Genomic DNA, 25,131 nt, shown 5'->3' on the forward strand with positions numbered 1-25,131 from the left:
TACTTGGAATTGTGACAGAGCATCATTTCCATATGCCCTTTTTAATTTTGAAAAAATTTCAGTAGCATTCTCACAAAGTTAACACCGGGATTAAATGAGTTGATTCCACAACGTTACTGATAATTCGAATCGCTCATTTTTGTAATGCACAACAAAAACTTGTTTCACCAAAAGTTTGTTTACGTCTCATGTGGCAACAATCGCCTAAAAATATTAGTACCTACTATAAATCAGCTGTTCATATAACCATATGTTTACTATTAACTTTGAAGGAACTACAGTGTTCCCACTTTGGCTCTAAATAAAATAAAAGACTAGTCTCATTATTTTATTTACAGACCTCGTATCATTGTTAAAATATGAATATGAATTTTTTACCTCTTAAATACAAAGTTTGACCCACCTAGTTATAATGATTAAAAAAAAATTATACTGAATACAATAAAATGTTATTACTAATCTGATTTATTAATTCAAAATTAATGAAATTTAACTAATATTTGAATTTTCCAGACATGTAGATCAATGTACTGAATAATTTTAAAGTATATGTGTATGTCGAAATAGAGCTAAGGTATGTGTATTACAATATTTTTATACTGTTAACAAGGAATTTTGAGTAATTTTTTATTTACAAAAATTTTAATTTTTTTATTTTGTTAATACATCACTATCATATTGATAGAAGCATTTCTTTTTTTTACTCTGCTTACAACCATTCATTCGATTACCATGAAACTTTGGTGAGTTGTGCACACGCTCGTGAAGGTTTCTGAATTAGTTTGGACTCGCTAGGTGGCGCTGGGGGTCGAGATATTTAGAAAAATTGTTATTTATGAACTGATTTTGCTCATATTCAGAATATATATAGGTTACGTGAAGAGAAAACGTTTTACAAAAACTATACCCGCTAGGTGGTGCCGGTGTCAAGATATTTATGAAACAAACAAACAAATATATAAACAGATTTTCTTCTTCTATATATGTAAAAGGCAATGTTTGTATGTGTGTCCACTATAGACTATAAAACTACTGGACCGATTTCTGTGCGGGAAAAAGGGAAATACAGAAAGGGGAAGGAATAGAGAAAAGTGAAAGGTTAAATTTTGTGAAGTTCTGTAATATTCAGTTTATTAATGTTTTATCAAACTTTCAGTTGTGTTCATATATATATATATATATATATACTCAAATCTAGTAATAGCAAAGCATTGCCGGGTCTGCTAGTTTTTTTATAAAACTGTTTTCTTTTGCTACTCAGAAGCACATGCATCTGGATGTTTTGATTTTGATTGGAAGTAAAACTGAAGCCATTTTATCACCAAAAAAATGATAAAATGTCTTCGTTAGAGTAAAAGGGATGTTTAATCTTCAAATTTGCTTCTTTGTAATTGTAACTTCTGCATTTATTTTTCTTTGTTTGTTTAGTTATAAGAGAATTTTATTTAAAATTATAGCATAAGCTGAAACTTCATTGGTACTTCCCATACCTAGATGTCCCTAAATAATAATAATACTGTTAAATCTTTTATAGGCCAGGTTTAATGTTTGATAAGCTTATCAATTTAGTATGTACATGTATAAGAAGTATGATGCATGGTATTTATCTTTTGTATATTTATGTTAAATACAATTACATTTAACAAAAACTTTAATCGTTTGAAAAAAAAGTTTATTTACTTTCTTCCAGCACAAGAAATGAAATCCTGTAATAATTCCTTAATTATTAATTTTAGTACATTAGCTCGTCAAAAAAAAAAAAAATTAAAAAATTACTCATATACAACAGGTTCATAAATTATACAAATCATCGCTTTATTTTTTTTATGTTCCTTACCTCCCAGTTTTGTTCTCTAGGAATGCATTTTACAGAAGCGTTATGTTTGCTTCTGTTTTCATTAATAGTTGCTGTTTTAACACTATTTTCTGTATGTCCATTTTGTTTCATTTCTTTGTTATCATTTTCTTCATTATCCTGTTTCTTTAGCCTAAAAAAATTTTTTTTAAGTAATGATAAATATCCATTATTGTTTAAACATTTTTCTTCAATGCAATAATTGTATTGATTATAGGTAACATGAGGTGTCACAAGTCAATTCTAAAGTTTGCACAGTAATATTAAAAAATGACAAGCATTTCTTTCCAGGCTTATTAGGGAAAATGAGAAGTAAGCGATTGCCTGTTACTTCCATTAAGCCAAATATAGATTAGATATTGGCAAGTAAGTTTGCCAATTTGCAGGTTATATTCAATCTTACTAGTAAACACCTTTATTCTGTTTACTGGCACTATACAAAGGCAACCCTGAATGGTGCATTGTACTTGAAGTACTTTACATGCATCACAGGCAAACAAAAGATCGGGAAAATAGCTTCAAGCAACAAATTAGTGTACTCTTTTACACATATATCAGCTTATTATACACATGCAAATCAAATAAATTTTTATACATCAGAGCATTATTACTTTTTATTTTCTTAGAATGTGCTCCCTTGTGGGTTCTACTGATGCGGTGACTGAATGGTTGATAAACATACATGCCTAGGTGTGAGAAAAGTTCTATAGTATTCGGTTCATTCTGATTAATTCAGAATCATCTATCTACTTATGAAAATATTACTTATGTACTTTGATACGATGTAAAATAATTGAGGCCTATCCATTTCTAAACTCTATGTAATACTTCTATACGCAGATAAATAAATAATTATACACAATATAAAAACAACTTTACATATAGAATAATTGTTAAAAAAACAATATACATAGAGTTCTTTTTTTATACATAGTACTCAGATTGAGAAAATCTAAGCACTTCAAAGAAACAATAAAGAGAGCTATGCAATCTTAAAAACTGGCTTGCAATACTAAAATTAAAGAATTGTATGGTAAGAATAAATTATCACAATGAAATGTACTTTACTAATGAAATACATGTATCCTAGTATTAAGAGCAAAGTAATCCAATACAATAAGTAATAAAGCAAATAAACATTATGTTATACTGGCAGACAAAATTTATAAAAAAATCAATATAATTCTGATTTAGAATAATAAGGAATTATAAATCTGCAAAGAAGATTGAATATGATTGTAAATATATACTTTCTTAAATTCAAGGAAAATGGAATATTGATGTAAATATATACTTAGTTATTCAATTGGGCAGTAATAAATAGCAACTACGTAACTGAAATTCCTGTGGGAAAATTAAGCAGATTAAGAAGACTGTTAAAAAAACGTATTTTTGTTTAAAAGAAATAAAAATAGTAATAAAATAAACAATTTGTAGGGAATTTATAAAATTAAATGTAATGATATATAGGAATAACAAATAGATCCTTTAAAATTAGATTTCTTGAACATTATAAAAATTACATAAATAATAGATTAGGTTTATCTAATATGGACCATCTAATAAACAATAAACATTCTATTTCTGACAATGACACAAAATTAGAAATATTGAAAATTTATAAAGATGACAAAAAATTAAATATTAGAAAAATATTCCTTATATGAATACAAACACAATTTAAGTTTGATAAACATTAGATAGTATTTGAGCGAAACATTCTTATAAAAACAACAAATAGCATCACTCATATAATAAATTAATATGTATATTACATTACAATATTACAGTGCTGCAATGAACATTACATCATGTACATGGTTTTATTTTAATGATGCAGTATATTGTTAATTTTTATATTCTTAGTGTTTTTAATATTTTTATTTTAATGTAAAATTTAATAAAATGAATTCAATCATAACTGAGAATGCAGGATCCTATGAAAATACTACCATGTTAAAATTAAGGTAGGAAATGTATTTCTTAATTGTCTGTATTAGGTGGTTTATGTTAACAGAATTTAAAATTTACATTATTACGTCAAAAAAGTACTGGGAATTTGTATTTAAATGGGCCGCGCTATCTTTGTTTCCATAAGATGTAGCACTGTACTTAATTACAATGCCCAAAACGAGCACAATCTGTCTACCAGTTTGTTTACAGCAGCTGGTTGAATAAGTTCACTTCAGTAGTCACAAGGCTTACGGTAAATTAGTTTTATCAACACGTGCTTATGAGTGGTTAGAAGCGTTCAAGGAGGGCTGAGAGATTGTCAAAGACTTGCAGAATTGTCAAATTCACGGATTTTACACAATGATAATGCACCATCACATACAGCGACAATTGTGAAGAAATTTAAGGCCAAAAACAAAATAAATACCATTGATCAACCACTGTATTCACCAGATCTATCCTCATGTGACTTGTCTGTTCCTGAAGCTAAAATTGCTGCTTTGGGGTATCCGTTTTGACTCAATTGAAACCGTAAATAAAAATTTATGGAAGGAACTGAAGGCCATACTGGTAAGCACCTATAAAATGTGTTTTGAAGACTGGAAAAAACCACTGGCATATGTATATTGCAGCAAATGGGACCTATTTTGAAGGCGACAAAATAAATTTATTTAACAATTCATGGTACTTTTTTGACAGTGCAGTATATACAGAATATGTATAACCGATCAAATTCATATCAATCAATAACCTATATAACAAAAAAAATTTGTTTTGTTACCATCCACAAAAATATTTTTGAATGCGTAACCTGCAAAAATTTATAGTTATTTATCTGATATTCAATCAAATTTGTTTTTCCCTATCAGTCCACTTCTACTTAGATAGTGATAACCCAAATGAACATCTATTTAACAATTCATGGATTTGGACTTCAAAAACATGTTGATTAACTATCCTAAATCAAAGGACAAATGATCTAATAGTGGCTGACTCTTAGTAAGAAAAACAAGAAGAAAAAATAACTTAGATAATTAAATAAATTTTATTATGCAGGCTAATTGTTTCATAAAAGTATTTATTTCTCAATTTTAATTTCGTTTTGAGCATATAACTACAGTTACATAGTAAATGTAGTACTTACAATTAATTTTCAGAAAAATAAATTTTCTAATTGTTTTATTTTGGGTAAATAATCTTTTTTTTTCTGAATAGAAAAGTAAAATACATTTGCTATGTTTTTGTAAATGACAGTTGGCAAAACGAAAATTATTTAAAAGAATAAATTATGAAACAAACCATAACAAATTCTATAAATAAATATTTTTAATTTTTATTTAATTTTGACTTCACAATCACAAGAAGAAATAAATGAAAAAATACAGAAAACCAACAATGTCATGGACATTTAAAAAGATATACGAGGTATACTCATAAAGTAAGGGCCATTTGGTCATTAAAAAAAATTAACTCGTGTAAAGAGATTTTTACTTACAGTTTTAGTTTACTACATATCTACTTCACTTTTCCACATAATCGCCATTCAGTTCTAAGCACTTTTCATAATGCTGCATCACTGTCTTTAACCCCTCTGCGTAGAAGTTTGCCACCTGGGAATTGAACCAGTTCTAAATGGTAGTCTTGAGTTCATAGTTTTCAAACCATTGTCCACCACGCCACTTTTTCAAATGCAAGAAGAGGAAGTAGTTGTTGGGCACAGGTTCAGGACTATATGGAGGGTGGTCAAAAAGTTCACAACAAAAGTCGAATCATTTTCTTGGTTAAGGCAGTGGTGAATCATGGAAGATTACGCTGGACGACAGTTTCCCGCATCATTGATTTTGGATCGCATGTTTCAGTTTGGTGAGCATTTTGTGATTGTCAACAGTTTTTGAATATGAAGATTGCTTAAACTTTTTCAGTTTAGGGAACTTGAATGGCGCTACTGCATTGACTATTTGTTTTGATTCTGTGGTGGTGTAGGATACCCATATCTCGTCGCCGTAACAATGTGGGAAAATAAATCATCTCTATCTTTCAATAACAGTCCAAAAACACTTGTCCGCTGCACATTCTTTGCTCTTTGTATTGGTCAGTGAGCATTTTTTATACTCGCCTTGCACACAGTTTGTGAATCCAAGCTTTTCTGTGGCAATTGTGCAGATAGAGATGCATACAACATGTGGAAATTCTTCAGCCAGAGCACTAATTGTCAATCTCCAATCACATTGCAGTTTTCAGTTCACTTATTCAATGATTTCGTTAGTCTGAATAGTGGGCCTGCCACTTCGCTCTTTGTCATGCACATTTTTGCGGCCATTTTTAAATTCTCTACAGCATTGTCTAACCTTTCCTTCACTCATTACTGTAGGTCCATACACTAGGCACAACTTCTGATGAATTTCAGCAACTGAAGATCCTTTTGCACATAAAAATTGAAACACAGCGTGCACTTAACAACTGGCGGGAAAAACAATTGTTGTGGACATTTTGATCTGCATTCACTGGCAGGTAAACAAGTATGGAATTAAAACAACAACTGCAGTGGCTTTGAAAATAGCCGATAGATGGCCCTGCATGCGTAAAACTGTGTTCAGACCCGGTAATATTTAAGTATAAGCTGACAGGTCTTACCTTATGAATATGCCTTGTATATACATATGGGCAAAATTTGCATCACATTAATGCAAACAAAGACTTAAGAAAATAACATACATTTTTAAAATCTGGATACAGGATGGCCCTCAAAATAACAAATTAAACAAAATTAATCATTTCACACAAAATACAACCACTAAACTGTTACACACTCTTGTAATTAGTATGCAAACTGAACTGTTTCAAACTGCACAATGTTCTGTGTTGGTCAGAAACAAGAAACAGGATACAGCTTCAAACAAAAATATAATTAACATCTGAATTCCCTCCCTTCATGGCAACAAAGAGTAACATTTCCAAACCACCTTGCAGACAAATTCAATGACAGCAATAATCTTGATTTTTTACATATACATAAAAACAACACGTCTTAACTATGTAGTTCAGTGGTTCCCAAACCTTTTTGATTCTTTTTGCTGAATTCAGATTTTTCCATGGCACCCTATGTCAAATTCTAACAAGTACACTTTATGAAATAGTCGATAATGTTTTGCAAGGGTCAGGTAAAAATGAATAAAACACATTTTATATCACAAAAAAAAATGTGAGATCTAACTTTACATCCTATGATGTTTGAGTTGAAAACGGAAATAAAATTATGAAAATTGAGTAATACGAGGGTAAATCAAATATAAACAAGATTTTTGTTCCTGAGTCTACGATTGGTAGGACTGGGCCCGCGCTTCTATTATTCTTGAGTGGGGTGATTAGGAGTGGAGAGAAACAATGAAACGTGGGTCCACCACTACACTCTCCAGTTGAAACAGGCCAGTACTGAGTGACAGAGGAGCCCCACTGAAAACCAAGACTCGACTGTCAGCTGGCACAGTTCTTTAAACCATTTTTTTCAACCAGCAAGGAGGCATTTTGCTCATTGATTTTTTGCACAAGTGATGCACAATCAATGATGCTTACTACTGCAAGTGTGAGGGCTGCATATCATGCAAAAGATGAGACCAACCGATTTGAAAGGCCATCCTCCACGACAACGCCAGGGCTCATACTGCAGCTCTAACGGTCTCAAAACTAGAAGAAATGCACTGAACTCAACTTGATCATTCTCCCTACAACCCAGACCTATCACTCTGCGATTTTCATTTGTTTGGGCCAATTAAAGAAGCTCTAGGAGGGCAACAATTTGAAGATGACAAGAGCGTGGAGGGATTCATGCACAATTGGTTTCTGTTCCTGATGCAACCAGCTTTATTCTACAATGCTATGCTTCCTTCTTGCTGGGAAAAATGTATTTCTAAAACAAGAAGCTATATAATAAAATAAGTTATATTTGTCTTTTATTTTTTAATAAAAAAATAAAATCCTGTTTATATTTGATTTACGCTCATATTTAACAGCATAATTTAAAAGCATATTTAGCATATGTAAGGAAGTCATGGCTCACCAGAGCACTAAAGCATACACTTTGGGAACCAATGATGAAGTTTATAATGTGTTGTCAATTTTAGATAATAGTCCGTTTCTCATTCGGTTAATAATTTACGTGAACACTACCATTCAATAGTTTTTTAGATACTTCCTTGAACAGTATAAACCTATACTATTTCAACTGAATCATAACAACCAAGATTAACTAATTTAAAAAATAAAACTGGCTAAATCTTGAAAAATTGTTATAATTAGCCACCTTGCTACTATATACTTTAAATATTATTACTTACTTGCTTACATACTAATTAATATCAATACAAAAAATTAATTACTTACTTAATCTCATTAATATAAATGCAGAGACAAGTAATTCTACAACCCGCACTAATGGTTGTTATCAAGTTAGGTTCTTCAGCAGGTGTAGATAATTTATAAGCAGAAATTGTGCCATTACTGCAACCGGTTATTAAATAATTTTTATAAACTGCAATACCACGGATCCTCTTTTCACCACCAGTTAATTTCCACAATTCAAGACCGGTTTCAACACACTGTCCGCTCAATTCACCGCTGTCTTCACCAACACCTATGACTTTATCCTGAGAAAATTTAATAAATTTTAAGAATAACTGAATGATTAATTAGAGACATACAATTATTGAACATTGTTATTAATTAATATTATTTAATTATAATAATTATTTATTTAACATTTGTTCTGAAGATATTATTGTTTTCTGAAGAACACCAACAAAGAAAAATGGCTGGTGCTTTTAACATTTTGATCCAATACACTGAGGATGGATCAAAATCCATCCTCAGTTGATGGTGTTCGGCTACCTGGAGTTTCTCGGCAGACCTGACTCCAATGAAGAAGTGAAAACAACAGTTGAAGTCTGGTCGTTTTCACAGGCAGCTGATTTCTATGATGTGGGCATAAACAATTTAGCAAAATGCCAAGATAAATGTTTAAATAAACAAGGTAACTTAGTGTAGAAAAGTAATATAAAGTGTAAAGATGAAATAAAATAAACATTTTTGACATCTTTACTAGTTTTGTTTGTATTAAAAAATGGAGCTTACCTAAAAAAATAGACCTCATATTTTATTTTATTTTTTAATGATGGATTTTCATGAAGTAAACAACTTCATCCATCAATTACTTGAATTAAAATGTGATCTTTCTGGAGGTCACAGGTTTGAATTCTAGTTAGGCATGACATTTTTTCATATTATAAAGTTTCCATTTCATTCATTTCAAAATTTGGTGTTTTCAATCATACTAATAAATTGTGCTGTGCAGTTATATTCAGACTAAATTAATCAACATGAATAAAAATAAAAAAGAAAAGATTTGTCCAGGATATAAAAAATATATATTATATAGAAAATAGACAAATAAGCATTTAATTTTTACAAAATTAAATTAATTTTTTAATTATTTATTAAAATTATTTTTTTTTAATTTTAATTTTTTAAATTAAAATTTAATTAATTTTGTGAAGATCAAATACATATTTATTTTCTAAAATATATTTATTATGTTAATATATACTTCAAAAATTAATACTTACACTTAAGAATAAGGTGGATGTTACTTTTGTTTTAAATTTGAAAACTTGAGAAACACCACCAGTTTCAACACTGAATAATTCTAAAGTGTTACCAACAGGAACTGCATAATGATCACCTGATTTTGACCAAACAACCAATTCCAACTCAGCTTTACATCTGTAAGGCATGCAAACAATGACTTTAACAGTAAAATATTAAACAATCAATTGTTTTCCTTAATTATTTATCAAATAAAATTAAATGTTACTTAAATACATAACTTACCTACTAAAATAAAATTATTATTATATGTACTCATAGTTTTCAACTTTCAGGCAGACTACTATTCCGATGTCAATACCTTTATTCCAATTTTTGCTTACAGTGATTTTATTGTAAAAGATTTATCTAACAGGGTAGATGAGAATAACCTACTGTCATACTCATGACCCATTTTAGTGGGTACATAGTTAGAACTACTGAAAACCCAGAAATTTTTATTAAATCTCCACTATACCCTCAAAAAAAAAAAAAATTTAAATGGTGTGGAATGAGTTTTTTAATATCATTCAGAATCTTAAGACCAACCAAGAAATTATGCAACAGTGCAGCCTTGCTGTAAGAAGGTGTGATTGTTGATTTCAACAGATAGAGCAACTGTTCATATCACTACATTTACCAAAGTGAAGCAAAATGAATTTTTTTTCAGTAAAAAAATTAATAATACAGGACAATGGCCACCAAGATACTTGAAGTTACAAGTCAAAACTTCTTTTTCAGGAGCTACATAAAAGATAGTATCTGTAAAAGCATGTCTGCATGTCCTGGAGCAGATAAACATTATGTATGCAATAAGTAAGGATAAAGAGTAAACAGTAAGAAAATTTTCTAAGGTCATGATTAAATAAGCATTGATTAGATGGATATAATTTCCAATAGCAGTAAATAAATTATTCAGATGGACATTGGGTTCAGTATTATACTGAACACACTATAATAAAAATAACTTAAATGAAGCACATCACTCTTATGTGTTGATGTACAATTTAATACATCTTCAGGTCATGGATTATGATGTTTTTGTAAGTTGTAAGCTGTGTGCCTGGAAGCTCTAACACATAATTTATAATATTGTAATCTATCTACTGAAGTGATACAAAAATAACCTTACAGAATGACTACCTAAAATAAAGGACAACAAACTCTAGTTATAGATGATTTTTATGTTATAACTGAAAAATTAAAGCTGTTAGAAAAATACTTGCACTTTACCTAGCAAGATTTGTTGTATATGCTGCTCTACCCTTAATAAGATTCCAAGTACGAAGCGTGCGATTTTTCCCCAAAGATAACACCATTTTTCCGGAAGGATGTATTGCTACACATGTTACGGCTGTAATCAGTATAAAAATTACAAATCTTTACTCAATGTTAAGATTTTTGAACCAGATTTACATTTTACTTATCACACTTTCTTACCTATATGTAAATTTGCTAAAAAATAAAAAGATAATTTATATAACTCACAACATATTAAAATTATTTAAAATTGCAGGGATAAATAACTTATTTTAGAGACTTCTCTATTCTAATAAAATTAAAAATATAAATATCCAAATTTCATCCACATTTTTTCATTATCGTTTCTGTTTCAGAATTCTAAAAATACAAAAACTCTCCAGAAGAGTTTACAGATCCAGGCTACTTCCCAATCCCATATAATTATGGGGGGGGGGGGCAAAGGTTCCCTTAAAGATGCTTTTGGTATCTGTAAAGAAAGCAATTTCTTCAACTTTTATTTGAACTGGTCAAAGTTGCAACCCTTCTTCTCTTGGAATAAAGACAACTCAATCTCGAGAAATAGTGGATACCCACAGGTTTGGTAGCATCTTGAAGAACTGTATTTGGTCAGGTTCTTTCATCATCACTTGATGGGAAGGTAGTCCTTTTTTTACTATATTTCCTTTTCCATCATCATTTATCCCTCCTCCACAGTGCTTTACATGGCCATTGAAAGGTTTCACTGCATCAGTAGCAAGGATGTGGAAACTTTTAAAGGTACTGAATCCTTGGAGTAAATGTAGTTAAGGAGATTATGGTTCTGCCACTGGACCAATCAGATGACTCATATTTTTAATTTGGTGGTTTTACAAAAAACTAAACCTGGGATGGGTAAAGCTCAGTTTTAATAAAATACAACAGAAGAAATAAATAAAAAGAAGGAATAATAAGGATATCTGGTTTCAACAGTCCACACAATTAATGGATTTATGTTTCTTAAATTTTTTCCATCAAATGAGATACCTACTTTCAGTTTTGTTAGCTCCGTTTTATTAAACTCCAATTAGGTTTCTATGTTTTTAATCAAGTTTCAGCATAATTTTCCAAGTTTGATATCATGTTTTGATGTTTTTAGTTAACCTTTAGTACTACAAATTACCTATATTAACTCCTACTAGGTAATATTGTATAAATTTTTCATTTACAAGGCGTATTTGGAAAGTACTTACAAATGCAGCCATTGTAAGATTTCACAGTGGACATATACATGTCAAGTCCCTTCATATTAACTAGTTACAGGTGCCGTTAAGAAAATATAGTCTTTTTAAAGTTTTGATATGTTTTATCTACCTAAGGTGACTGAAGGATCTGCTAACTATGCTCTTACCCATTGTAGTTTTTTTTTTATATAGCACATGTGAAACCCGCACAGTTTTATGGGATATTACTGAAGTTTAAAATAAAAATTTGATAAAGTTAATTTAACAATGGATGAGAAAATGTATATGATGAGTTACAGTGTGACTGACCATTGTAAATGATGATTTAGTGTGGCTTATACGTGAAAACTTTTTTAAAATCAGTTAGGTAATGAATGACTTCACTTGTTTGGCATCTGAGAAGCAATTTCTTACCATTCAGTATCATGATGATAATGACACAGTCAAAACACTGACTACACTGGGGGTCCTAGGTTCGAATCCTGGTAAGGCATGACATTTTTCATATGCAACATTTCCATATCCCATGCAGAAGCTTCAAGCTTATGTGGCGATACCAAGCAAAAAAAAAAAAAAATTGTTAAAGTTTAATCATCATACTTGGAATTTTTCTCATACCTTTTAAAAATCCATTTCATATGCCTATGCATAAGCTTCAAACATACTTGAAGAATTGATTATTAAAAAATAAATAATTAACAAATAAAATGTCTTTTTTTTTAATAGTCTAACAGTACTTATTTTCTGAATGTGCCACGTAAGTTATATGTTACTCATAATATGCACCTTTAATACCACCCTTTTTTTAATTACTTCACCAAAATTGCCATCCATTTAACTATCAAAAACATTTAATATTTATCAATACTTATCATTTTGTAATATAATCTATTTATTTTTTTCACATCTGCTCAGTATAAAATGAGTTAGCTTAAAAATTTTAAATAGTTAAAATAAAAAACACCAGTAGTATAAAAGATTTAAAAAAATGACAATACATTCAAAATAAAAAGAATAAGGAAATAATTAATATTTTCTATTACAATTACACAAGTATAAAAGTATGATACTGGAAACAAAATGCTGTTTGAATAAATAAAATATAAACATTATTATAACAATGAGTGAAAAAAATTTCTGTGATGATCATATCTGATCTTTTCAAGAAATATCTAGACTTAAAAAATCAGAAAAAAATATCTCCCCTAATTCTAATGCTTACCCTTATCAACTAGTATGATCCTTGTGAGTCAACACACTTAATCTGGCATTTTTCTAATAGTTACTACATTTCAGGAATCTTACTAGTGAATGACAGCTGCGTTATGTTTTTGTATAAAGTTCTTTTGGTTGTCAAATGACATTGCTTTAACCCTTTGAGTGCCATGACACAATTCGCTGTTGCCACCTTTCTATTCCAACAGTGTCAGGCAACGATACACTGTCGTATATTCTTGTAAACAAAAACTAGTTTGCATCACATTTAATTTAAAACCGATTATATCTTTTAAAACTACGTTTGATTTGCAACAAGAGACATTTGGAAATATAATATTTTATACACATTAAAAAAATTACAAAGAAAAAAAATAAATACAAGAGTTATAACACCGAATGTGCAGAGTAGCAGTGCCAGTGCATAAATCTACTAAGCAGTTCATTCTTCTTACGTTACATTCTTTGTTGTTTTCGGCTTGCTGTGGAGATTATGATTCGTTATTTTTTGTTGATGGTTTTTTTCATAACTGTGATTGTATTCTAATTAACTGATGAAATACACATTGTTTTAGAATATGGATCGCAATCATTTAACCCTAAGTGAAGTTGATAAGTAATTACTGTGACTTATCTGTTAGAGATAGTGATAATCATTCTGACATTTCAGTGTCTGATTTATTTGATTATGACACTGATGAAAACCCAACTTACACACCAGAAGGGTAAACACAAGTAGGTCTTTGTGAATCGTAATCACCATCTAGGCCTAGATGATGATGACATATTAGGTCAACCTGGCCCATCAACTACGCTAAGAAGGCCTGATCCTACAAGGCACATAGCTAGGCAAGTATTCAACGACAGCTCTCTCAATCAGATAATGATGATGATGATGATGATGCCAATGATATCTGGAGGTCCATTAATGAGGAAGAAACCAATTTTATCCATAGCTCTTCGTACAATGAGACACCTTGTCCCAAACATAGCCCTCCTGTAAGTACATCTACTATTTATTACTTTAATTTGTTTTTATGCAAGTTCTGTTGAAAATGTTTATCATTGAAACAAATAGTAATGTTTGTCATTAAATCAAGCAATTGCTGGCAGAAAAAATATTTCTCCTCAGAGTTGTTTTTAACAACTGGTTTTCTATCACCTACTCTGAAATAAGAGCAATCATTGCTATCATTCTAAACATGGGTCTGATAATAAAACTTACAATAGCATCTTATTGAACATCTTATCCAATGGACCCCAGTACATACCATGGTTTAAAAAAATGTTCACAAAAAAATAGATTTAAAAAAAAATAGATCAGGCTATATCAATTTTTTCACATTGGTTTTTTTTGGGGGGGGGGGGTTATGGGCGAAAAATGCTTTGGCGTTATCATCACCTGCAATAAAATTTTATGGAAGAAAAAAAATAGCTATAAAACCTACAACTACCATAAAAATTAAAAAAACCTTACAATACCACAGCTAAATTTTTTTTTTTTAAAAACACTTAAAATTAATATCACAGCCGGAAAACTAAAATTAAAAATAAGCATAAACCTAAACACATAAAATTTAACAAAAAATAAAAAGAAGTTAAATAAAGTCCAAGAGGGGTGTAAAGGGCACCCCAACTCAAACAATGCAATATCTTCCCAACAAACACCACCACCATTGGGGGATAAATTCTATGTGACTCCACTTCCAATTATTGTTTGAGCATGCTGTGTTACGAGAGGAAAACTTCTCAAGAAAAGAGGGATAAAATAAAAACAATTTGGTCTTTCCTCCTATGTTGTAAAGAAACTGCTTTCAATATGCAAGTATCTGAAAAAGGAATATTATATTTTTACAAACAAGTTTTTTATTAGTCTTCCTTTAATTAAACTGTTGTATCAAAATGAAACATTTGATACTGCACAATTTGAAAAAAATAAAAAAGGGCTTCCTGATAATTTAAATGCTCAATTAAATGTTGGGCAAAAGGTTTACTGTAGACAAAATAAAATTATAGCATTAGCCTGCAGAGAAAATATCACACAAAAACCAATAATTCTTGTTTTTACAAATTTTGAAGTAAGGAAAGGAAAATATAAAAGGAAGATATGGTAGGGTTACCAGACAAAAAACCAGCTATGGTTTTAGATTACATCAAACATATGGGTGGAACTGACACCTTTCATATGTTATATGCTTATCTGAATCAGTGAAGAATACTAAAATATTGGAAAAAGGCGGTTTTGAACATATTTTTAGAATGGTATTAAACTGTTATGTAATATGTAGAGAACATTTAGATTTATAAACTGAATGTAATTTATAGAGAGAATGCTTCATAACCAAAAACCACTGTCCCATTATAAATCTGTTGTTAGTATCATTGATTCAATAACAGATTAGTGGTTCAGCAGTGAAGTGGAAGGGGACATAGGGCCTAGTGGAGCCGCAATAGGGTTAGGGACCTTTAAAAACTGCCTAATAAAACAGAAAAAACATGCTGGGTCTGCATCAAGGGGGGCACAGACTACAAAATATGTGGGAGGATAAGAGCCAGAACAATGTGTACCAAATGTGAAGAAGATCGTCATGGTATCTTTTCCCAAAAATAAATATCAGTAGATAATAGGCTCAGAGTATAGGCCTGAAAAGCTGTTTTAGTGTTTAAAAATTACAGGTTATTTCTGGAAAGGGGAGACAAGTAAGTTATTTTTTACTAATTTTTAGTTTCAGTTACGTATACTAACAGATACATTAACACACTGAAGTCTATAGAAGAAGAAGAATTCAATAAAACATAGTCGAAAGACTACTACAAAACCTTAAAAAAAATCAGCTCCAAAAATACAAACCCCCAACCCTACAAATAAAGAATGAAAACAGTAAACTGGCCCGTAACAATAAATACAACGCAGAAATCTTAGCTAAATATTTCAACAAACTCCTAAATTGCGAAGAACCAACAGAACTTCAACACTAACACCCCAATAACAGCACCACCAGAAAACATTAACCTTCTCGTAATAAAAGAAGACCAAGCACTGGATGTGATGAAGAATTACAAACCAGTGGAGAAGATCAGACTTTTGTAGAGACATGGAAACATACAGGAAGATCAGCAAAAATTGCCCTTAACCAACAGCTTATCAACATTTGGATCAAAGAACTGCCAGACCATTGAACGACAACCCTCATCCATCTCTTACAGAAAAAAGGGTATAAAGCAGACCCCAACAATTACCAATTACAGGGAACTCTCACACCTAGACAGCACACAAAATCCTTTCAAGAATCATCCTCAGCAAGATTGGTTCACAACTCGAGAAACAACTGGGAGAATACCAGGGAGGTTCCAGACCCTGGAGGAGCTATCCAGACTAGATCATGAGTCTCAAGCTAATAATGGATTACAACAGGAAAAGAAACAGAGATATGGTGATAACATTTGTGGATTTCAGGAAAACTTATTGCATCCACAGAGAATGCCCACTAAACATCCTACCACATGTTAGAATTTTTAGTGGGCATTCTATATACCAAATTAATTAACATGATAAAACTGACCCTAAAACACTAAGTAGAAGATAAAATTCAGAGTTGAGCATTGTTTTTTGGTATGGCATTTACTACATACCAAATTAATTAACATGATAAAACTGACCCTAAAACACTAAGCAGAAGATAAAATTCAGAGATAAGCTTTCAGAACCATTTGAGATCAAAACAGGAGTGTGCTGCTATTATTCAGAGCTCTACCTCTATTATTTAACTGCTGAAAGAGAAAATCTAGAAATGATAATGAGGAAATGGCTCAAAAAATTCCCTCATAAGTAAAATAAGGCCGAAAAATCCAAATAAACTGTCTTGATTTCACCAACGACTTGGCACTGCTAGCAAACGACATAGACGAGGTTAAGTCACAGATATTTGAACGTCAAAACATTGCAAATAAAATTGGCCACAAAATATCATTTCCAAAGACAGAAATTATGCCCCAAAAACCATCACAATTAAAAGAACTAAACATAAATGGTAATAAAATCACCATAGAACCCAATTGAAATATCTAAATGAAAAAACCTCAATCCAAATAAGAAGAAACAAACTAGTTAAAGCTGAAAAATAACCTGGTACAAATGCCTATCAATAAATGCAAAAATAAGCCACTACAACAGTTACAAAACCAGAAGCCCTTTATGCAGCAGAAACACTCTTCCATCTGAACAAACAATCAAAGATAGACAGACTCCAGAAATCAAAAGAAGAATTGAAAAAACCGCATCAATAAAAAGAACCAGAAAGATGGGCATTGATGGATTGTGCCCAACAAAGTCGTGTACAAAAAGCTAGAACCCACTACTGATACCACACATAAGAGGAGACTACAATTTTTTAGACATATCATAAGGATGTAAGATTCAAGACATCTGACTGCTAGTACAGTATAATCTTGACTCAAAAAACACCAAGACAGGATGTAGATTGGATCAGAGAAATAAGAGGATCTGTAGGAAATTGGACTTACATCAGAAGACACCACAGATAAGATAAAATTAAACAAGAAAATCAAGAACAAAAACACTCACTTCACACACAAAAATCTTATAACGTGAACAATTTCAATACTAGAGGGCACAAAGATCGGAACACATGATAAACTACTGTGAGGATGGCAGGGCCCAAACAGTCCCATGAAAGGGAGGGGGGATAGAGAGGGGGGAGAGAGGGGGGCGAGAGAGAGGGGGAGGGAGTGGGGGGAGAGAGGGGGTTAGAGAGGGGAGTGAGGGGGGGAGAGGGAGAGGGAGAGAGAGAGAGGGAGAGAGAGAGAGAAACTCTGCATACATGTGCATGTGTGTGTGTGTGTGTGTGTGTGTGTTTATGCGAGTGAAAATTTGACACACACACTACATATAATATAGAAAACTCTAAAGTGTAGTTATAGAAACAATTTATTAAAGTTAAAATAGTTAACTTTCGCAAACTGTTCATATTGTTGGTAATTACCAACTGATGATGCAAGTAGTTTGTGAAACTATTGGAACTTAAATAAACTGTTTCTATAACTGTGCTTTGGTGTTTTCTATATTATATTAAAATCAATTAACATAGTGGTAAATATGTTTATAAAATATTTGAACATTCAAAAAAAAATATATATATATATGTACCACTTCCTTTATGTGCCATTTTCCATAGGTTTTCCATTCGCCAGCTACCAGTTTTGAACAAAGCAATTGAACCATCTTCACTAGCACTAATTAAATATGATGTATCAGGAGTAAATGAGATACTTGAAATTGTACCTAGAAATAATGAAATCATTATAAAGTATTTAAAACTATAACACAAATAATTTTTTTTACAAAACCTAGAGTAAATTTTTACAGTGGCCAAATTCGCTATATTTTCTTCAACATCCACAGACATGAAAAAACCACAATTACTTTTAATCGGAACTCTGTACTTTTCCAATAAGTTAAGTTTGTTCAAAACTAATTACATAAAATGTGATAAAAAAATACATAGAGAACTTTAATTTTTATGAAAAAGGATTTATTTATTCTTCTATATTGACATTATCCCCCTTCAAAGTAGTTCACCAGGAAGCGATACAGTTACACCAGCGTTTCTTCCAATCCTCAAAACATTTTTTAATATAGCCTCAAGTTCACTTTGTGACTTTTTCCTTTCAACTATTGTTGCAAAATACTTCTTTTAATCAGTAGTTTACAAGAAAAAGTCACAGAGAACCAAGTCTGAAAATACAGAGGCTGCAAAATTAGAACTTATTTTTGCCTAAAAAATCTTGAATTAATAGTGAAGTATGAGCTGGTGCGTTAACGTGGTGTAAATTCTAAGAATTGTTTGCCGACATCTGTGAAGTTTTCTTTGCATTGACTCAGATAAATAGTGTAAAACTAAGTAATACTGTTTGTTGGCCGTCCAAGCTTGTGGTAAGAATTCATAATGGACGAAGCCATTTTAATAATAAAAAGAAAAAAAATAGCAAGGAAAACCTTAGCATTCAATTGAACTCTGTGTGCTTTTTTTGGTCTTGGTTCTTTGGGAAACTTCTATTGAGATGATTGAACTTTCATTTCAGTATCATAACCGTACACCCGGGTTTCACCGCCATTATGACACATTTGAGTAATTTTGAGTCAATTGCAATGTCAACTAATGATTGTTTTGTGATGTCACTTTTGTTGAAAATTCAACAGTTTTTGAAAAACTTTTGCTGCAAACAACTACTTGGGTTTAATGATAGTTAGGTTAATACATGTAGGTAGAAAATTTATGTTAATTTGGAAATAGTGGACTGAAAAAGGATAAATTCTAGGGAACAGTCCCTTGGACTGGTAATAATTGATTTATGATAACTGATTCATAATTGATTTATAAAATAATGATATTTAGTAACAATAAAGCTCACTAAACTACAAGACACATTAAGGAAAAAATAATGATAAAATGCTCGTTGTTACACTCATTAGATACACTCACTGATGGAGTGAAGCCAATGTCACTTTCATTAAGTACTAAGTATGACTGGGCTTTAATGATTGATTACAACCAAAGAGGATTTCCAGATCTCCCACCACTTCTAAATTTCTAACATGCCACTGGCCAAAAAATATATTTTTTTAAATTAATTAAATATGAAAAATAAGATGAAACAAATAAAGCAATTAGATAAAAAAAAAACAAATCAAGCTGAACTGCAACAAAATTACATAGTGCTAAAACTGTAACAGTTTTACAAAATATATAAAAAAAGATTAAAAGTAAGTTCATGATAAAGGGTCACTTAAATGTTCATGTCACCATGCAAACAAGGTTATCTGCGCCAGGATGAATCTGATCAACAATCGCTAACTTCTAGTGTAGTGGTGGTAAGTTATCTTCTTTAATGATAACTATATCACCAACTTTGAGGCTTCTGTTGCTGTCCATTTTTGGTGTTGAAGGGTGTTCAGGAAATTCACTGACCATTTCTTCCAGATCTGCTGAGTCATCTGTTGGACATGTTTCCAACAATCCAACCTGTTAGCAGTTACATCACATAAGTCTGGGTCAGGAATGTTAGTCAGAGGTTCACCTATGAGGAAGTGGCCAGAAGGAAGGTAGGATGTATCTAAAGGATTGTCAAATAATTTTGTGTCCCGTACAAATATTGTTTTCTGATGAATGTGCAATTTATCATAGTTCATATGACAGTAGTGTGGTTTTCTGAACTTAGGAGAATCCTTATTTTGACCATATTTCTTTGAAGAGTGCGTGAATGGTGATTCTTATTTGTAAATGTTGGAAAAATAGTTAAGTCCTAAATTTCAAGAGCAGGGTATCATGGAATACATCTGGATACTAGTAGATGAGACTCTAGCTCATTTTGCTTCTTTTTTTATTTGTCTTCAGTCATTTGACTGGTTTGATGCAGCTCTCCAAGATTCCCTATCTAGTGCTAGTCGTTTCATTTCAGTATACCCTCTACATCCTACATCCCTAGGAATTTGTTTTACATATTCCAAACGTGGCCTGCCTACACAATTTTTTCCTTCTACCTGTCCTTCCAATATCAAAGCGACTATTCCAGGATGCCTTAGTATGTGGCCTATAAGTCTGTCTCTTCTTTTAACTATATTTTTCCAAGTGCTTCTTTCTTCATCTATTTGCCGCAATACCTCTTCATTTGTCACTTTATCCACCCATCTGATTTTTAACATTCTCCTATAGCACCACATTTCAAAAGCTGCTAATCTTTTCTTCTCAGATACTCCGATCGTCCAAGTTTCACTTCCATATAAAGCGACACTCCAAACATACACTTTCAAAAATTTTTTCCTGACATTTAAATTAATTTTTGATGTAAACAAATTATATTTCTTACTGAAGGCTCGTTTAGCTTGTGCTATTCGGCATTGTATATCGCTCCTGCTTCGTCCATCTTTAGTAATTCTACTTCCCAAATAACAAAATTCTTCTACCTCCATAATCTTTTCTCCTCCTATTTTCACATTCAGTGGTACATCTTTGTTATTTCTACTACATTTCATTACTTTTGTTTTCTTCTTGTTTATTTTCATGTGATAGTTCTTGCGTAGGACTTCATCTATGCCATTCATTGTTTCTTCTAAATCCTTTTTATTCTCGGCTAGAATTACTATATCATCAGCAAATCGTAGCATCTTTATCTTTTCACCTTGTACTGTTACTCCGAATCTAAATTGTTCTTTAACACCATTAACTGCTAGTTCCATGTAAAGATTAAAAAGTAACGGAGATAGGGAATATCCTTGTCGGACTCCCTTTCTTATTACGGCTTCTTTCTTATGTTCTTCAATTGTTACTGTTGCTGTTTGGTTCCTGTACATGTTAGCAATTGTTCTTCTATATCTGTATTTGAACCCTAATTTTTTTAAAATGCTGAACATTTTATTCCAGTCTACGTTATCGAATGCCTTTTCTAGGTCTATAAACGCCAAGTATGTCGGTTTGTTTTTCTTTAATCTTCCTTCTACTATTAATCTGAGGCCTAAAATTGCTTCCCTTGTCCCTATACTTTTCCTGAAACCAAATTGGTCTTCTCCTAACACTTCTTCCACTCTCCTCTCAATTCTTCTGTATAGAATTCTAGTTAAGATTTTTGATGCATGACTAGTTAAACTAATTGTTCATTCTTCACATTTATCTGCCCCTGCTTTCTTTGGTATCATGACTATAATGCTTTTTTTGAAGTCTAACAGAAATTCCCCTTTTTCATAAATATTACACACCAGTTTGTATAATCCATCAATCGCTTCCTCTCCTGCACTGCGCAGTAATTCTACTGGTATTCCGTCTATTCCAGGAGCCTTTCTGCCATTTAAATCTTTTAATGCTCTCTTAAATTCAGATCTCAGTATTGTTTCTCCCATTTCATCCTCCTCAACTTCCTCTTCTTCCTCTATAACACCATTTTCTAATTCATTTCCTCCGTATAACTCTTCAATATATTCCACCCATCTATTGACTTTACCTTTCGTATTATATATTGGTGTACCATCTTTGTTTAACACATTATTAGATTTTAATTTATGTACCCCAAAATTTTCCTTAACTTTACTGTATGCTGCGTCTATTTTACCAATGTTCATTTCTCTTTCCACTTCTGAACACTTTTCTTTAATCCACTCTTCTTTCGCCAGTTTGCACTTCCTGTTTATAGCATTTCTTAATTGCCGATAGTTCCTTTTACTTTCTTCATCACTATCATTCTTATATTTCCTACGTTCATCCATCAGCTGCAATATATCGTCTGAAACCCAAGGTTTTCTACCAGTTCTCTTTATTCCGCCTAAGTTTGCTTCTGCTGATTTAAGAATTTCCTTTTTAACATTCTTCCCATTCTACATTTTCCATTCCCATTCTTCTTCTACATTTTCTACCTTATCTTTTTTACTCAGACCTCTTGCGATGTCCTCCTCAAAAATCTTCTTTACCTCCTCTTCCTCAAGCTTCTCTAAATTCCACCGATTCATCTGACACCTTTTCTTCAGGTTTTTAAACCCCAATCTACATTTCATTATCACTAAATTATGGTCGCTATCAATATCTGCTCCAGGGTAAGTTTTGCAGTCAACGGGTTGATTTCTAAATCTTTGCTTAACCATAATATAATCTATCTGATACCTTGCAGTTTCGCCTGGCTTTTTCCAAGTGTATATTCTTCTATTATGATTTTTAAATTGGGTGTTGGCAATTGCTAAATTATACTTCGTGCAAAATTCTATAAGTCGGTACCTCTTTCATTCCTTTTGCCCAGCCTGTATTCACCCACTATATTTCCTTCCTTGCCTTTTCCAATGCTTGCATTCCAATCTCCAACTATTATTAAATTTTCATCTCCTTTTACGTGTTTAATTGCTTCATCAATCATCAATCTCTTCGTATACACACTCTACCTCATCATCATCATGGGCGCTTGTAGGCATATAGACGTTAACAATCGTTGTCGGTTTAGGTTTTGATTTTATCCTTATTACAATGATTCTATCGCTATGTGTTTTAAAATACTCTACTCTCTTCCCTATCTTCTTGTTCATTATGAAGCCTACTCCTGCCTGCCCATTATTTGAAGCTGCGTTAATTACTCTAAAATCACCTGACCAAAAGTCGCCTTCCTCTTCCCACCGAACCTCACTAATTCCTACTTTTTGCTTTAGGGGCGTGCAATTCCAAGGCATTGGATTGGCTGTGATTCACAAACCCCACTGTAATGGCCACAACAAAATTCTGTCTTATAAAACTAGACAATTCATTGCAAGGAATAATCAAGGCCTATGAATCTGCAACAAATAAAGAATTTTTGCAAAACAGTGTGGAGGAGGGTTTTTGAACCATAACTCAGGAGATGCTTCGCAATATATCAAGAAGGGCATGGAGACGCATAGCTCTGTGCATTCAGCTTGATAGTGGATATACAGATCCACTTAATTTATAATCTGTCAGTACAAAAAATGTGTATAATTGTTGAAAATATTTTTTGTCCACATTACACATATCTAGCAGTACAGGTACTATGTGGATATTTTATAGGAAAAGACTGATTTAGTTTCAAGAACAGTGTGAGTACGAGAAGCTGAAGACTAATTTGCTGGAACTCAAGACTAATCTTAGAAGGTACGCTTATGAAAATTGAGGCTGCGCACTGACTGAATGCATGCCATTTGTAGAACTGGATGAAGTATTTGAAAATGTAGAATTTAAACAAAATAATTAAAATCTTAAACAGAAGTAACTTATTTTCAAAATAATAATGATGTTAAAAGATTAACACAGAAAGAAATAGATTGATAGCGTCAACTGACTGATAAATCGACAAAAAAATGGAAACATCAAATTATTACTAAGAGCTTTATTTTCCACTCATATCCACAAAAAGACATAAAGATAAAAATAGTTGTGCTTTTAGAAATATAAGAAACTCTGTTTTTCAAGTTTAAAACAATACCTAAAGATTAAATTTGTTGACTTAAATTAAGCTACTTGCATCAGTTACTCAGTATTTTAATTTGTAATATTAAATTAGCTACAGCTTGAAAATTTTTAACTTTTAAAGCAGTCAACCTTACAGAAAGTAAGATTTCTGAAACATATGAAATAACTAGTCAAATTCTGAAACGTGCAAGAAAATGATAAATAAATAAGAAATTACCATTTTGTTCCATTAGTAATCCACTTTCTTTTCTAGCTATCATATCATAGAGATGTATGGTTTCATCAGTACTGCTTGAGGCAACCCATTTGCCTGAAGTAGAAACACATTTCACACTACCTTGATGGGAGTGATTAGCGAAACTATGAACAAATTTTGGTTTTCCTCCCTTAAAACAATATAAATAAAATTATTTTAATAACAATAAAACACACTGTTATATTATATACTGTATGACTACACTGAACATCTTTCCAGATGATTTATATGATCTCTTGGATTATTTCAAAATTTATCAAGCAATGTACATAAAAAATAAATTTAATTTACTAATGTAAACTTACTTCAACAGGTTTTATAAATTTATAACCTAAAATAAACTGCTCGTACGTTCCGACAATAACTTCAAAAACGCATTTCTCAGCCATTTTTACAGTAATTATATATGCAATTTATTAAAAACCGGACCACACACGTGCAACAGTCATAAAATCATGAAACTACACACAGTTTCAAATTATAACAGTTCGCTGGCTAGTGGTTCATTACGACAGCTTCTTTAATGTATACACTTAACGTTTTTCAGATCTTAAACTAACCGTACTCTTTGAGTCGTTCAATGTATGGAGATTGACGAAATTTCTTACAAAGACTTATAACGACTCTGCACTCGCCGATAGTGTTAAAAGTATATTCAGAGTAACCAATGAATATTTTGTCTGTCTATCTCAATTAAGAAGCATAAAATGACTATTAAATTAATAAATAATTTCAATTACTAATAAGTATAAATTTTTTACACCATTAACTAAATAA

The 25,131-nt window shown here is 31.6% G+C and overlaps 1 protein-coding gene across 1 annotated transcript; it reads right to left on the reverse strand.

The window, feature by feature from the left end:
• Positions 1-578: 578 nt before the first annotated feature.
• LOC142326343 (p21-activated protein kinase-interacting protein 1-like) lies at positions 579-24,893 on the reverse strand. The gene is made up of 7 exons (XM_075368771.1): positions 24,660-24,893; positions 24,316-24,484; positions 18,290-18,424; positions 10,679-10,799; positions 9,427-9,583; positions 8,189-8,451; positions 579-1,988 (listed from the first exon to the last, which is right to left on the reverse strand). Exons 1-7 carry the CDS (start codon positions 24,741-24,743, stop codon positions 1,808-1,810), a joined length of 1,110 nt encoding a protein of 369 aa, XP_075224886.1. The 5' UTR covers positions 24,744-24,893; the 3' UTR covers positions 579-1,807.
• Positions 24,894-25,131: the final 238 nt, after the last annotated feature.

Source organism: Lycorma delicatula, chromosome 6 (assembly GCF_047948215.1).
Source record: "Lycorma delicatula isolate Av1 chromosome 6, ASM4794821v1, whole genome shotgun sequence".
Classification (NCBI taxonomy): domain Eukaryota; kingdom Metazoa; phylum Arthropoda; class Insecta; order Hemiptera; family Fulgoridae; genus Lycorma; species Lycorma delicatula.

Coding starts and splice junctions, on each gene's coding strand:
- LOC142326343 (XM_075368771.1), bottom strand. CDS start 24,743: ATGGCTGAGAAATGCGTTTTTGAAGTTATTGTCGGAACGTACGAGCAG. Junction 24,485..24,659: donor AATTTATAAAACCTGTTGAA/GTAAGTTTACAT, acceptor TATTGTTTTAAG/GGAGGAAAACCAAAATTTGT. Junction 1,989..8,188: donor ATTTATATTAATGAGATTAA/GTAAGTAATTAA, acceptor AAATTTTTTTAG/GCTAAAGAAACAGGATAATG.